Source organism: Bombus impatiens, unplaced genomic scaffold, assembly GCF_000188095.3.
Source record: "Bombus impatiens unplaced genomic scaffold, BIMP_2.2 scf_0321, whole genome shotgun sequence".
Taxonomy (NCBI): domain Eukaryota; kingdom Metazoa; phylum Arthropoda; class Insecta; order Hymenoptera; family Apidae; genus Bombus; species Bombus impatiens.
The window spans coordinates 795,821-812,971 of NT_176740.1; the positions used below are offsets into that span (position 1 = coordinate 795,821).

Consider the following 17,151-nt stretch of genomic DNA (forward strand, 5'->3'; position numbering starts at 1 on the left):
CGTCCGGGCGCGGCGCCGCGCGGCCCAGCCTGACGGCGAGCGTGAGTGCGACGATATTGGTCGAGATCGAGGGAAAATTAATACAAAGAGATCGTTAAATTTCGTCGTCAAGTTACAACAGTGCGTACGTATCAACGACGAGTGGTGACACGCAGTGAAAAAGAGAGGTGAGTTGCCAGATAGAGAAAGAAAAGTCGACAATAAAGAATTCTGGTGATTCTTTATAAGAAGTGCTGTGTTACGCATACGTGTTCATTATTCACGAAATAAACGTATCCTCATCATGCATACGCTTTGGGTATGTTTTCGATCATCGACTAATTTTTTTTCTACGCGAATGACGAATCTATATTATGCAGATCTTTTGATTGCATCGATGTTTTTATGCAAGAAGATTTTAGTTAGTTGTTACAAAGTATAAGAAGCGCGAGATACAATTTCTACCACAGGGTAGTAAGATAAAGACGACGATTCAAAGCGAATTTCTAAGCGACTTTTAAACCATGATAGACAAACACGATGAAAGGAAAGGAGTAAAATGTACGCGCAGTACATACTTTCCTCGTTCGATTCACAACCATACTACATAGTGACAGGTGCCATGCGTGTATCATTGCCAAATCTATCTTCACTCTTCAAAATACTATATCGTTCTGTGTATATTTTCATAGAAACGAAATATCAAAAATTAGTATTGTTCTTCAGCGTGATTCTCATCTAAAGTATCATACGATCGTTACGTTTTATTGCTTAATGCGTATATTTGCAATGAAGCGTGTAGTATGTTTATCTTATACAATGATTAAAAATATTCTTATCGTGTTTTGTAGAAGTTTTTATAATACTGTTATTCTGACAAACTATTTGAATATATGCTGTTGTTATCATGTAATCAGGACGGCCATGTTTTTCCCAACTAAAAAACACGTTTCCCGTGGCCACGCGCACGTGTGGGCGAAACAGAATGTTTTTGTTTGCGCCGCGACGAGTTCCTAAATACAACCTATGGTTGCATAAGACATAAGACATAAGAGATCGAGGTGTGCCTATTTGAAAAGAGTTCTGGCGTCTTATAAAAACTCTCTAAGCTCGTTTCTGTCTTCGATACACAGCCAGCCTCGCGAAACGATACAGATTACAGAAACAGAAACGCGCAGTTATACTAATATTGCCTTTCCATACATAAGATGGGATGACAAGTGTTTAAACAAAATAGAATCACAATGGAACATTTGATACAGTACGCATGGTATGTATTTCGCGATTACGTCAGAAAGTATTGCTTGTTATCCTCGTGTACGATCGCGCATTTTCTACTCTTCTAATTTATCGATAGAGATAGATTATCGATAGAGTCTACGGTCATAGAACATGCTTTCCACGATAAGAAAATTTCAGTAGCTATATTAGCGATGCTTATTATATTTTGTTTTCTATAAATATAACAGAATTTTTAAAGCCACACGGGGGAAGGAAAAAACCTTCGTATACGAACGGATAAAGCGGTTAACCTTACCGATACCAAGTGACTCCGGGGTGAAAGGGCATTAACACTTTTAAGATAATAATATAGTGGAATATTAAGGCCATTTATTAAATAGAATTGTTGCAAAGGAAATCCGCCCTGATAAACTTGCTTGCGTAATATTGCAAAAAAAAAAAAAAAAAAAAAATACGTGGTACCGTAAACAATGTTAGTAAAATCACGATCATTGTCAACTATGACTTTGGAACTTTTTATCAACGGCTAAATGATATTTTATTCGTCTGTTCGAAAAGTAGTAAGTACATTTTACGTTCATGCGATTGAAATTATAATTGCACGTATTTCATCTATCCTGTGGATAATGTTGGTAAATTCCAATGCGTTTATAAAGATATATCGTCAGCTGTTAATACCTAGTCGATAAATGGAAAAAGATCTACTCCCGAAACCGGTTATAACGGATCAACCCATAATTTGCGATATCGTGTATGCACTATTCGATGTCTATTAGAAATGGACTTCGATTTCCGTTAGACGTTTTCGTAACATGTATCTCGGTGAAGGTTTCCACGCACCTTTATTAGAGGTATCTAACAGGTAATGCATGTTAAAATCGACGAACCGTTGAACATACGTTCAAGCTAACTCTTTTACAACTAGCACGATTCTTTACACTTTACAGAATTACGATTGGGGCCAGTCGGTAACCAAGTTGCGGGTTTTCAAGTAATTTAAAATTTTGTCATTCTATTCAAATATATGTAACTTCATGTAGTTTAAACAAAGCAGTATAAATAAGAAAAATGTGCATTATAAAAACACGCTTATATGAATAAATATTAGGCTTACCTAGTTCTTCTGCAACACCCGTAACTACATGTGTTAGTTTTCTACGTTATGGCTCAGCATGTTAATTCATTCTGTCATTGTAATCAAACCTCAACTTTCTAATATTCATTGGATTTTGCTTCTAAGAAAAGCTAACATACAGTAGGTAAAAAAGTTTATGTGCTTTAGAGACGAAGTAACGCTACGAAAAGACGTACGAATTGATGTGACATTTTTCCGTACGATCTTTAACCTATTAAGACGAGTTAACTCATCGCTCAGATTACCAACCTTTCGGACGCAATTTCTTTATTTAGGGACCTTTTATCTGTTTACATGTCCTTTTATTAAGGATAAATTATACTATATTTACCATGCGTAAAGACAAAATTCGAGCACTATTCCTACTTGTAAGTTATAGTACAAAAAATAAATTAAGTTTACTAAAATAAACATATGTCCGATTTAACATTGTTGCGTCTTATTCTAGTTACCTTATCATAAAGTTATCGTATCTTTATAACGCTACATTTATGATTATTTTCTTATTAAATCTTGTTAATTTACGAACTGCAAAACAAATTATATCGAGTACGATATAATCAGTAAAAATAAAAAAATTAATACGAATTATACCAAAATATGTTTTGTATCGAAATTTTTATTTTTTCATAAGAACGAGAAAGGGAGTTAAGGCGGTAAACAATGACGTGGTTAGGAAGTTAAGGTTTTAAACACAAAGAAAATTGTTTATATTTGCCCGTAAATGATAGTTGATCTGCAAATATGTGTGGTGTTTAATTTTAGACAGGGGATATCTGCGGTTCTGTCGAAGAAGTCACTGACCATCGAAAATTCTGGCGCGCGGTCACGTTTTCATGGAAATAAGCGGCCGAAACGACGACTTTAACGATTCCCGGTCGTTCAACCAGGCATAAAGGTTGTTTACATGCTCTGAATTCGCACGTTAGCAAAGGATGTGTTCCAATGGGAAACGTTCTCTTTCATTACACTTAAAATACTTCGTAACAATCATAACGATAGCTTTATAAAATAAAATACTTAAAAAATTGTTTAATGAGAAGCTTCTTGCATATAATAAGACGCAGGGTTAACGGAAGTGAAGAAGAGAAAAGAGCGGAAGCAAAGTTCATAGTAATAAACGAAAAAGATAGACAAGCGTCGAATAGAGAATTGTAGACTTATCAGTAGTCCGATAAATTTGTTGTGTCTGGCGGGAAGGATCCATCCTATCGGGATTGAACATGTAGACTTTGTAACCTAGAGAGATTTTGTGAAATGAGGTCGACTAACACCACTAAATTTTACGTTAACGGCCTTGTTCTAGATTTCTTTGTATTTCTTTATCACCCACTCATACCTTTTTCTTTCTAAGTCTTCTTTTTTTGAAGCTGTGTTGCTACCATATTAAGAATTCCATGTCGTGGCTAGATTGCGAATATTTATGCAAATTTAAATTTTTATTAATACAGCCAAAAAAATGAAATTGTTTCACTTACAGTTAGAAAATATTAAAAGATGCTATAGTACTTAGCCTTAGGTTACAGTAATTTGAATAAACCACACGCCAATTCGAAATCAGATCAACTTACCAAACATACTACAATTTATAATCGGTTAATATTCGAAGTAAGAAACTTCTGGAATTTTTTGAACAACTTTTTACGGAAACCGTATCGTTCTTTCCCTTTCCATATTACCGCAAAACCTTTAAATTTTTTATCGATGCAATCCTATCGATCTCCAATAATATTCATCGTAAAAAATTGATGACCGAGAACAAATCCGAAGCTAATGAGAAACACGCGATTCGTATTAAAAAAAAAAAAATAAGGAGTAACAACAAAATTAGAGAAAAAAATGAAAATTTAAAAAATGGAAAATGTGCGTGAAAATGCGTATCGACGCGACTGTGATCCGCAGAGTGGCGCTAAAGAGGGATGCAGGCCGAACTGGTGTACAGAAAGCCGTTAACAATGATGACCACAACGTCCAGCCAGAGTTTTCATCGTCCTGGGACAGGGAGAAAAGAGAACAGCGGTCGAGACTCTCGCGAGACCATACACTCTGGTCACTTTATGGTCTCTGACTTCGAGGCGGAGGCCCAGGACGACGAAGATGAACTTGCTGTCCCAGTGCCTGACGAGGAAGCTGCCAAGATCGCGATTATCGCTTCCACAGGATTTTTACAAGAGAAATTTGCCACTAGCTCTTCGAACGACAAAACTTCTCAGCAACTCAGCATTGAAACGTCCTTGAACAAGTTGTTCCAGTGCATGTCGCTAGCATACAGGTGAGTTTCTCTTTTCCCTCGGTTTTTCTTCGGCCTGTTTTCTTAGGTTACCAGCAAGTATCGTTCATAATTTTTATTAAATCTCTACGCTTTCTTTCGCTTCTACCATTGCCTTGGCAACTAAGCGATTGCGGATTTTGACATTAGGTGGTATTGACAAAATCCGCAATCGCTTAGTTGCCAAGCCAATATGTCCAAGCTGCTATTATATAAACACATACGATTCGTTGTCCGAGCAATGAATATCGATTATACCGTTCCAACTAGAAATTGTATTTAAATTATTCAAGAAATGTCCATCCATTCAAATCGATCGAATAGTCATGAGTGGTAATGCATGTATAAATTACAAATGGATCGTAATATACTGTAGTTATCTGTCTCTCCATCGATCATGGAATCGTCAAAGTCGTGAGAAATCGCGTTTCAGCAATAGAAAGGGAAATCGAACTTTATACCATCGTGCCATTGAATAGAGCGGAAAGAAGCGTCGCGTAGTCGTCTTGTAACAGTCCCGTGATTTCAAAGTGTTCAGACGTTTTGCAAGAACCCGCAAGCGAATGCGTGGCGTTTCCTCTCGCAATCGGTTCCCTCGCAAGATTAGTGGAACAGCGCAGATTCGATGGAACTGTATTTCGAGCTCGGCAACCGGACAAATGCCGTGCCGCCGGCATTCCGCCTGATAACGGACAATTGAATTAATGAAGAAGAGGCCGTAGAACCAAACGACAACACCGCAATTAAACTCGGCCTCGACGAAGCCGACAGTCTGCCTCCGCGACAATTTCCGTTTCCCCTATACGGGACCGTTCGAACCCCGTCGCGAAGACTTCCTTCAAATCCTTTCCACCTCTCGATCAACGAAAACGAGCTAACTCGCCGTTTGGAAATGTTACGATCGAAGGCACAAATAAAGAAGTAAACTCGTAATCGATGGATCATTGTTCATATTTTGCAAAATTTAATACAGCAATGTTGCGAACACGCTGACAAACTCTGATACAGCGATCGAGATTAACAAACATTTCTCTGTTGTTTCATATCGTTCTTTCGATAAATCGATTAAAAACTCGCGTTGTTTTGGAATTCGCGCGAATTCCTCCAGTTGGAAATATTTTTTCGAGTAAATTATTTGTCGCTTTATCGTCGAATCTTTTCGATTCTTACTCTTGTATCTAATCGTCCACCATTTAACACCAGCAAAATGAATTAATTTGATCTTTTATTTTTTAATGGCCAGTTAATGTGCATCGATTAATCAGTCGATCGAAAGCCTGGATCTATCGAAAGTTAGATGAGCTATCGATCAATTACGGAGGATTAGCGCTTGAATCCAAAGCATTAGATCGGGCTAACTAACGTTTTATTGAGATCGGACGAGGAAACAGGCTTATCTAGATTTCGTGTCTTTCTCGTCACTTTGCCATTTAGGTGTGTCGATTATAAGTTGGCGTTATCTGAAAACAGTCGATATCGAGGTCCTGTAATCCGAGCGCAGTGTAATCGAGAACAAGACTCGTTGTTTGGAGTATTTTTAACGTCGAATCGACCAGATGGCGAAAACACTTCTGCCCCGTGGATATAAATAAATATTTTGGTCGACGGTTTTATCCGTAATTCAATTTTTATGCCTCGCAATCTCGTTGTATCTTGCTCTTGCGAAAGTTGGAGAGAAAAAGGAGAAAAGAAAAGAACGTGTATATTTCTTTCGGATACACGAATTTGACCGCAAGATCGTCGGCAAATTCTCGCCCGAATTTGCGACGATATTAAAATTAATTTTAACGTGATCGATCTAAGTAAGTCGATACTATCGAAATTATCAGATTTTGTACGCGATATGTGGCTATTTAAAGCGATCTAGCCGATGGGAAACAACCTTTGTCCCGAAACGAGATACGTTCGAAAAATTCCGTGGTTTATCAAGGCTTTTTATGTAATCGATAATTTCGAACGAACAATATTTAACAAGTAGCAATTACGGAGACGAAAACAGATTCGAAAAAGAAGAGTATGCATTGACGAAAATAAAAAATGTTACGTTGAATTAACGCGAAGGTTTCTATAAATTACTCGCAACAACGAACAGGAAGTTGCTGCTAGTTACATTGTACTATCTTGTTATCGTTCTTCATCTTTTATCTCTGCGGCTGTTACGACGATTTCGTTGTAATTATATTCCTGCGATTAAAGTGCAAGAAATTTGTTAATTACGGGCAATTATTTGTACAGGAAAAATTCGTATCTAAACGAGAAAATGTACAACGTGAAACATATTTTCATAATAACTGATTCTAATTGCCAGAAGTCTGATTCTATAAAAGATAGTCTATATCGTAATTCATCGTCGTATAAAAATGCACAGAATGCATATAACGATCATGGCTAGCCGTATTGCTCTATGTTGTTCACTGTAACGCGTTGCTACGTACATTGTCACTTTCGACCAATTGCGTGCTTATCTTTATGATTGTGTCGGGTCTATCAGAAATAAACCAATCAATAATCAAAGCCGCATTCCTTCGTCTATTCGTCGTTTCATCGAAGTATTTTATACACGAAAGTACAAAATATCTATAATAAGGTGCATACATACGTACTTGTAATAATATCTAATATCAAGAGCAAAGCGATCATTTCGGCTTATTAGGCTCTTTCTTCTTCTTTAGTCGGTCTGTTTCGTTTCATAAAAATTCGAATTTGCATAAACATTCGTAAATCTTTATCTATAAGCGTATCTGTAATTATATGGAGTACGGAAGAGTTATATGTAATTAAATCGTAAAATCGTGAACCTGCCTACTTTCAAGAATTATATGTAATATATTACGTAATTATGCAATATATCGAGTATAAACGTTGAAACGTATCGAATGGAAATTAAGCGTAATAAATTATTGTTGCGGATAGAGATCGTTTTTATTGTGAGTTATAAAAAAAAAAAAAGGAAAGAAAGAAAAGAAGAAGAGAAAACAGAATGCAATAAGACACGTTAAAATGAACTTCGTACAATTAACGGTGTACGATGTAGTTCAGCCATACGCAGAGTAAACGCATTACTTTATTCAGCCGGTCAATCGTTATTTTAGCCCGTCCCGGCGATTGGATAATAAATGAACCTGATATCGTAATTCCGCCGATAGCGTTCCATTGTTATTGTTCCGTCTTCCCGATGAAAGGGTTAATCGATTGATGATGATTTACGTCGGAACTGCAATTGGACGCGCGAAGTGAAAAGACGTATATATCTTTATCAGTGGAAGAACGGTGATATTATTGTCATAATGACGCAACGTAAACGTTCGTCCTGAACAACACGCTCGTAAATTACGCGTACACGTTCACCGTGTCAAAGAATGAGAATAAAATGAAGGAAAAGAGAAGAAAAGCAACGCCGTTTTCTTGAATCTTTAACGGCTCGATAAGGTATATATGTATTATTTTTTTCGCCTATTTTTTTTTTTCTTCGCTTAAATCCAAAGGTTATTTTATCGAAAGCGAGATAGACTTCTGGGACGGCAGTCGTATCAGATATATCGGTGGAATAATTCTGACACGCCTCTTGTCCTTCCGTTGTACGAGTGTCTAAGAATGACTGATAAATCGTATTGTATCTTATCGACGTACTCGACCAATAATTTGCTCGACATTGTAAAGTATCTCCGATACACCTGAAAATCTCTCCTATTTGATCTAAAAATATCGCACATTTTTGGAGGAAGCTTTTTACTTTTCTCGAAATAGGAAAGATTTTTTTTTTTTTTTATTTGTTGAAATTACAATCAATTCTCGCGTTGAGAATTTTCAGTAATTTTTCTGGCGTGGCGCAGTGACATGGCTGTTTATTTACAATAAGTTAATACTTATTATAGATAGGTATAATTTATAAGTATTAGTAGGAAAGATCTGTCGGGATTTGTTCTAAAATTTGAAAACCAGGTTTAAGTGATAAAGTTGGTTCGTTTTTCGCCGGTGCATGATTTTCGAGAAACGTGAAAAAGATCGTCGAAAGATCGTAAAAATATTTATATCCGATATTTTCCTCGTGAAAGATATGAAAGTATAGAGGAACGGGATAAATAAATGACGCGCTTCTTGATTGGATAGATTTCGCACGAAAGTGATAATACTCATATTACGTGTTCCTTTAGCTTAAGAAATCATGAATCGACTGTTACTCAACCTAGTACGTGTAATCTACATATTTAGCTTACTAGCATGGTTTTACGTCAATAGGAGGAAAAATAACGTGAGATTTGAAAGTCATTTAGATGTTTTGTTGCTCTACTACTAAAATAAAAAAACAAAGCTCCGAAACGCCATCGTGTACGTAAATAAGAAACTGGAGAAAAAACGCGGAATCAGAAATCGAAAGAACAATATCGAGTCGAAATGCTTATCTCACGAAGCCCTTAGACTTCGACCAGTGTGTTACGTCCACGGTTCTGCCCGCAATGACGTCATTGTTGTCAGTGCAACCTATGAGCAATATTATTTCGAGAGAGTTTCACGTGTTGCGACCTCGTCGTCGTTGCGTCTTTCGAGACAACTACTCGCGATGATATCCCGAAATGCGCTGGCAATTGCGTACCTCGTTAAAATTGCATTCCATGGAAATCGTCTAAACGACGATCAGATCTGACCATTTTTCCGTTATAGCGCAATTTAACGGCTCCCTAATTGCTCGTGTCATTAAAAAGTAGGAAGAACGGTTTAATCACGACTGTGTTTACATAGCGATTACCCTATGCTAATTTTAATTGACCTCATTAATGAACATATATTATTATTCATAACCTTGCGCACACTTTGTAATGATAAATGTTTCAATTGTAATAATATCTAGTACCGTGATTAATAAGCAAGTACCTGAATGTGTTTAAACAGTGTACTTGGTCGATAACAAGCGTTGCATAGTTTCGATAGGTAACTGTATTTTAGCCTTTGATACTGGTTAACCCGATTTTTCTTCGTCCTCGACGCTTTACTACCGCGGTCGTGCCTTATCTTGGACACGAACCTAATTCACCAGCCGTGAAATGCCGTAAAATACCGTAAAATACCTTATGTGGATAAGATATGTGACACGTTCATTGACGATCCTGCTTGATACCATTCGACTCTTTGCTCGATAGTAAACCACGTGTTTGCGTTATTCAAGCAGGTATCGCGATCGTTCTATTCGACGTTGAATGGACGTTTGAATGGACGGAAATCAATAGCGCTTTTTTTACATATAGTTCGATGTAGGTTGAACAGGAGGTACTTTATGCAATTAGGTTTGAACGATTTTTTTTTTTTTTTTTTTTTTAAGATCGGTCGGTAATCTTTGGTACTTTAAGTAGTTGGTTTTTCGCCGTAATAAATAGGAATTGTTTCGGTCATCCGAGAATCACGAGATATCGCACAATTTCGTTTCCGTTTGTTCGAAAAGTTCCATCATTTTCTTAAAGCATAGCTTTAAGTTCCTCCGTGCACCGGATACGCCCGTTTCAAAGTTTTCAAATTCACAAACTCAGCGTTCAAAAATATAGATTTCAACGCGTTTGAGAAACTAGGCTAAATAGCTCAATTTGTTCGTAAAGCTGCGGTAAAACTTCCGCGAATGAAAGAGGTATATAAGAGAGAGAAAGGGAGCGAGCGAGAGGGAGTGAGAGAGAGATGGAGGACAGAGAGAGGAAGCTAGAGAACTTCTAAACGGTCTCGTGCAAGGGATAGCGTGAAGCATGCCAGGTCTCCGGTTGCACGGCAGCCGTTCTCTCGCGACACGCGTAACTCGAAAAAGTAAATCGAGCTAAATTACCGTAAAGGCCTGTGTGTCACAACGTGTCTTTTATCGTGCAAGGCCACTGCGTCATCGACTACCGAGGCACCGCTCGCGTGCGCTCAGTGTTCCCCGCGAATATAAGCGCGAACACGCTCGCTTTTCCATCGCACGAGACCCTGTTTTTCTCCTTTATATCGTTCAATGATTCTCTTCTACCCTCGTATTCTTCTTTTCTCTACCCTTTGATATTACGATATCTCGTTTCTTTTAATTTTCATTTTCCATCGCTATACTCCTTTCGACGCTTTTATTCGCTTTTCCGCTTCTTTTTCTTCCCGTCGTTGGTCTTCGTCTTCGTTTATTACTCTCTGTCCGTCTTTTTTATTGCGACTATGGAAAACTTCGCTCTCGATCTCTATATCTATACCCGTTTCCAAGTTCTCGTTGTTTTTTACATTTTCTCCTCTTTTTCCTTATCCTTGTGCCTCGGTAATCGTCTGCCACCTTTTATCCGGCTCTTTCGTTTCGATCGTCGAAGCATCTTTCGATTCCGTTTCTCGACGCAGTCGTTTTGAAGCTTTTATCGATTTTTCCTATCTTCTTCTTTTTCTTCTTCTTCCTCTTCTTTGTCGCGTTCGCCTACTACTCGCTACGCGTCTCTTTTGTTTCAGTGAAACGCTTCTTTCGATTTCACTTCCTACGCTCGGTTTGCAGTTATCGTCCGAGTTTTTATCAATTTCCGCCTATATGTATGATGTATACATGTGTACATGTATATAGTTGCACATTCCGCTGAATGAAGCTTAACAACGCGTCTTACCGAACAGTCACGCGAGTGAACCTGATGATTCGTGTAATTCGATATATACGAACATGTGACAAACTTTCGTGATCCGTACTAAACCTACAGCGATATGACTCACCGAAGATGACGAATTTTTGCTCCTTTGTATTTTTGTATCATAGATAATGGTGCATCTCGTTGTAACAATGACGCAATTGGGGGAGCATAAATCTCTCGACTCGAGCAATTCGGAATTTTGCTTCGGTGCGTGAACACGCATCATCAAATGGAACACGATTACAAACACGTGATTATTTACGACGAAGATTACACGTTCTCGTATCGAATTCATTTCCCAGTTGTAATGTTCCCGCGTCTTACAATCGCCACCAGTTATAAATCACTTAGATATTCAAATTTTATTCAAAAAATCTCGAATGCGCATTTTATACGACGTTAAGAAAATATCGACGAAGCTTTAAGAATCTCTCGAGTCGTTTTGATGCTAAGAACTATCAGTTGTACGTAGAATTAAAAAATTCTGCTGCTGCTGTACGTTCTTAAAGTAAGACGATCGATGCATTAAGAAATTATTTAGGCGGATTACAACAGAGCGTCTTTAAGTCGTTCTAATTCTTCCTGAATTCTTCTTCGACGACTTTCCTGATATTTCTGGTATTCTTCGTACACCAATTCTCTTTCTATTCTTACCGGTCGCGTCGTATTCGATATGATAATCTTTCAATTGGTAAACCAACCAGATTTAATAAGAAAATCGTTACAAACGTGTGGTAGAATTTTCATTCCTCTTCTTCATATCGCATTCAAGTATCGATCGTTTAAATTTATAAAACGAACGTTATTTCCCAACGACAAAGTCTAGGGTTACGATACGTAATACGACGACTGCGATGTTCATCGATGAAAATAAAAATGTTGTTGCGAAGAATATCTGTAAAAAAACATGTAACTTTCAAGTTTACCTTATCTATCGTTTTAAGATGTCCGAGAAATCTAAAATTTTATCTCTTACTTTCCTTGTATCATCTTTATTTTTCTTCGTTCGATCGTTATTGCACGATAGTCTGTGTCGTACAATTTTGCCTAAAAGATAAAAAGCACAGGAAATTCCTAATACGTCAGCTTATCTCGAAAAAAGGAAAAAAAAGAGAAAAAGAAAAAAAAATACTGGATGACAGCGTATTTGACATTACGCAACTTTGTAAAAGAGTCGAAATTAAAAACAAGAAGCTGAAAGCGTTCGATGGTGAATCTAAAGAAGAAATAGGGAAATTCCATGACAGAACGACGAATGATAATCGACTTTGCTCTTCTCTGCCGGATAGATCGAGTCATCGGCTGTACGACGAACAAATAAATCGTTATCTGATAACGAGATGCTCGCGGCTAATTAATCGCGATGGTATTCATCGCGCTTAGAAAGAGAAACAGGTGGATTTCGCGAGACACGACTTTGCGTTCGAGTGGCTCGATTCCTCGATGTTATTTCGCTATCGTACGCTTTCGACGATTCGTTCTGTGCACTCATCCGACACGCGATAACCATTTAATTGTTGTATTAATAGAGGATGATGAGATTCCGCTACATCGGATGCCGAGAGTCTAGAGAAATCCGGACGTTTTATTAATGTTGAACTTGTGCGATAGAATTTATCCATTTTTGGGAAAATTATTTAACGCTTGAAAAGATTTCGACGTCGAGTTGTTCAGTTGGATATATCTTTTTCCATGAAACTGGAGATTCGTGTTGATGAGATTTTGAGATATCCGACTAATCAAATTTGATAATTCCACGTAGCAAATGTCCGATCGATAAGGAATCGACTTAGATTCGAATCTAAATTTCGTATTCTTGATAAATGGACAAAATGGACGGTTCGGGAGAATAAAATCGCTATTTCAGATATTAGACCACACACAACGGATTTTTTCTTTATTTGATCATTTAATCGATCCCATTTTTTATCGTACAGAGAATCTTCCTTGGAAAATTTTCTTAATTAATATCGTCGATCTTAGCTCTTTATCGAGATCAGGCAGATAACTTTTCTAAAGATGAAGCGAGCCAAGACGATTTTCTAATCGCCTGCGACTCTTCTACAAACATTATTTTATCTTTCTGAGAGGTATTATACAATTCTGATTATTATTACGATTACGATATTTTTCTCGCGTAATTCGATCACGATCTCGGAAGAAATTCAAACGTTTAGCAGCCACGCATATGATATACGTTATATTTGAAAAATGAAAAATAATTTTATCTATCGAATTTGATAAATCGTTTACTGGAAACTTTGATATGCCGTAACTGAAATACACAAATAAATTGCATAAACATATTAAGTTGGAAAGATTCGGTGCAGCCTGTGTGTCGCCTCTGTCCTTATTTCTCCTCTTATCTAATCGATTTAATCTACGCAAAAATGAAATGCTGACAGTGGACTCGGCTGATCAGAGTCCCATGCCAAGAAAGGAAGAATATCCGCGGCACTCGTAGTAACGCGAACGCTTGTTAGTGGAAATCTTACCACCATTTCCAGCTGTTGGCTTTTCGACGATGTTACATCGCCGCGAACTTCGATAACGAAAAACTTGTACCGGCAGTAGATTCTTACGTAGATCGTTCGATTCTAGTTCCGTACAGGATGGCAATCGTATACACGTTGCCTCGGAAAAGAAAAGGAAGACAAAGGATCGAGACGTAATCGTTAAAATACAAAGAACGAGATTTGTGCTGTAAAATGAGAAAACGTGCCTCGTGTAACTTACGCCTCGCAGGATTTCGCCGATAACATAAATTGGATCGTGTAAGCAGTTTTTCCATTAGTGAAAATAACAAGCTCCTTCGACTCGCTCGTGGATATTTCAACGAACAGGTCATCGTTGTTTCCGATCTAGCAAACCCAAAGCCACGGTATTTCGGTTCGTTCTATCTCGTTTATTCGCTGGTCGTTCTGTCTCGCTTATATTTAGCCCGCTCCTCCTCCTTGGGATAAGTACGGAAAAGTGTTTACCGTGTTCGAACAAACATACGTAGCTTCCTTGACGATAAATCCGCTGGCGAATCGAACGTCGTTAGAATATCATATCGTAAAGATAACGTAATCCACGAAACTTTTAGATCACCGTAATGTCTATGTAGGTCGTCTATGTAGGAAAGCATTTTTCCATTTGGCAAACTAACGTTAAATCATTGGATTCGCTGAAAACGTTGCATCGTGGCGTTAAACTACGAGGAAACGTCTCGATAAGGATTAATTAGTCTTTCTTGGACCTGGAAATCTTATCTGGATGTTGCAAAGCTCCGTCGATTAGCTGCCGAGTACTTTACTACGACGCTGACTTACTACGGCAACTTGCTTCGACTATATTCCGCAAAAGCAGATAAACTCTGTGTTTGCGTTTCGTGTCTTGTCTTAAGTTTTCAAGCTGTTTGCCGACCATTTACATTCGCTCGTTTTAAGATGTTTCTCCGGCTATATCTTGTTTTTACGGTGATTCGAGTAAATAACTTTTAGCTCGAGTCATTTTACGATCGATTCGCACATTTTCACTTTCACGTATTGTTCAACTTCTCTTGCGTTCTTTCCATCGTCTCTGACCAAATTGTATTCTTTTTTCTTTTTTCTTTTCTTTTTTTTTTTTTTTTTTTTTAATCGTTAGAAAGTTTCTCAAGTACAGCGATTGAAATTTATCTTCCACCTTCGTCCAACGAATATTTCGTTTATTTTCTATAACAGCGTTCGTAGAACGAAACGGCGAACTCGTGTGAAATGCACGCGGTTCGTCGATCAAACGCTGGGAATTTGGGTTTACAGTGGTATGACGTATGGGCATTTGAATTTGTTCCAGACAGAAATTGACATCGCCCAAGTGGAATCGGTTCAAAGGGATCAGGCTGAGATGGAAGGACAAGATTAGACTGAACAACGTGATATGGAGGTGCTGGCACATGCAATGTAAGGAAACGCACGTGTGAACAGAACGCAGAACCACGACCGTCGATGCACTATAAATATAAAAATAACGTATGTTTAATACGAGTAAGATCGTTGAAACGATCAGAAATTAAGCGATCAGGATGTTTGACGAATTAACGCCGATAATGTATAAAAGACGTGGGATTCTTTCGAAAAATCTATAGACGAAGTACAGGCGATATAACCGGAAATAGTAGGCGAATCCCGAGACACATTTACACCTCGAAACAAGTGTAAATTTTGCTTTAACCTTTTTAGGCCTTTAACAATCGTTTCGCGCGATAACCCGAGGCCGCCGTGATAACGACGATCGTTAGTTTTATTTTTCTCGTAGCGACAACTTTTTTCCCCTCGGCCAACTTGTCACGGTCAACGGTTACGGTTCGAGGGTCACGGTATTCGTCGGAGAACGAGCCAGGAAAAGAAGAAACGCGTTTTCGAAAAACTAAAACGTTCCAGACCTACTTACGTTCTGTATTCTTCCGTCTTTACAACGAAATTAGAATTTTACGTTGCTCGTGTTTTCCATCCGTTTAAATAAACTGTTAAGTTTCATCTTAAATCGTACCGATTACGAAAACCTATCGATCGGAATCGTATCGCGTTTGAAATTATTTTGAGCCATTACAATTTTCCGAGCATTCGAATCGAAACAGTGTTTGTGTTAGTCGAAACTCGTAAACCTTCGGAATCGCTCAAACGTTATTTCACTTCGAATTAAACGCTTCCTCCCCTTTGTTCGTCCACTTAAACCATCGTTTCCTATTTTAAATGAAAAAGTTGCTCGTCCGGAGCGTGATAAATTTCAAATTGCGAAAGCCTCGATATTGATATTAGTATCGTACTACTCTTTTCGTAACGCGGAAAATTTCTTCCGAATTTAGACTACACTGTCCCGATGTACCTATTTTCTCCATTCGATCGCGTTGTTTATCCCTGGACGACGATGCCGAATAAAATTTCACCTGGTGCGAATTTTTTAATATCATCGTGCCGCAATCTCATTTACAAGACACCGCTGCAAACGATAAGTTTGCTATTGCGTTGGCAATTAAACGATTGCGGATTTTGTCATTAGATGGTAATTAGTTAAATACAAATTTAGATACAACAACTCGCTACTTTCTATATCCCTAAATACGCTACTGGACGTTTCAACTTGGTTTTAACTCGTTGAATTTTTCACTTGCAAAAATATACCAGGTACATCTGGGACAGATATAGCCAGCTAGGTATAGTCGTTAGACTTTAAGGGTTAATTATCTTTGGTCGGTTGGAGAATCGCAGGATTGAACAAAAAATTGAGGAATTTATTCCGCAAAGAATTTGGAAGACAGTGACGGTTTTTCAGTTACGATCGAAAAACAAGAGTGGGGCGAGATAAAACATAATCTAAAGCCAAATTAAATTGATTCAAGATATTCAGTCGCGAAAATAAGACGATAGTCTGTGGTGGCGTGCACAATAAAGAAATATCTTGCACGTGACACGCCAGTGACAAAGAATCCCCGCCAGCGGCTACCGAGCGTGGTTTCTTCGCAAGTTCCTGCGAAACTTTCGAGCAAACTTCAGTTTCGCGAATACCGTCATACCAGAAAATTCGAAATTCTTAGTCGCCGCGAAATTGCGTCGTTTCTTCCATCCGTTCGGCTTCCGACTTCCAATTTTTTAGGGAAATCGAGACGGCTTTTCGCATCGCACGAGACCGATTCCGATAACAGTCGACCTAAATATTTCGGGTTAGTTTCGAAACAAGTTCCAAGTTAGAAAGTAAGTTTGTTGGGAATCGAAGCACCGAAGGAATCGACCGAGGTAAAGTTGAGCGGAGCAGGTGATTAAAAAGAAATCCAAGTTAAAGTCTTTGGATCAGTGGTGACGTAAAACAGAGCTAGTGGCTACGTTATAGAACGAACGAGGAATTATTCTTATTTTTAATTTCTTTTTTTTTTTTTTTTTTTTTTTTGAGAA

At 38.0% G+C, this 17,151-nt stretch overlaps 1 protein-coding gene and 1 long non-coding RNA gene across 14 annotated transcripts in view; one reads left to right on the forward strand and one right to left on the reverse strand.

Moving 5' to 3' along the window:
* Positions 1-1,033, reverse strand: part of LOC117151645 — a 2,370-nt gene extending 1,337 nt beyond the window's left edge. The window contains exon 1 of the long non-coding RNA XR_004461722.1: positions 558-1,033. This is a non-coding gene — a long non-coding RNA (uncharacterized LOC117151645). The remainder of the gene's footprint in view (positions 1-557) is intronic.
* Positions 7-17,151, forward strand: part of LOC100741019 (carbohydrate-responsive element-binding protein) — a 25,459-nt gene continuing 8,314 nt past the window's right edge. For 3 of the 13 annotated variants that reach the window (XM_024367562.1, XM_024367563.1, XM_012385489.2), the window contains exons 1-3: positions 7-167; positions 4,259-4,628; positions 15,056-15,162. In XM_024367562.1, the coding sequence (XP_024223330.1) occupies positions 4,276-4,628; positions 15,056-15,162 (460 nt within the window). In that variant the 5' untranslated portion in view covers positions 7-167; positions 4,259-4,275. Of the gene's footprint in view, positions 168-4,258; positions 4,629-13,953; positions 14,011-15,055; positions 15,163-15,212; positions 15,232-16,680; positions 16,996-17,151 lie in introns of those variants that run through there. The other 10 variants (XM_024367566.1, XM_033320657.1, XM_033320655.1 and 7 more) reach the window with 10 other exon arrangements.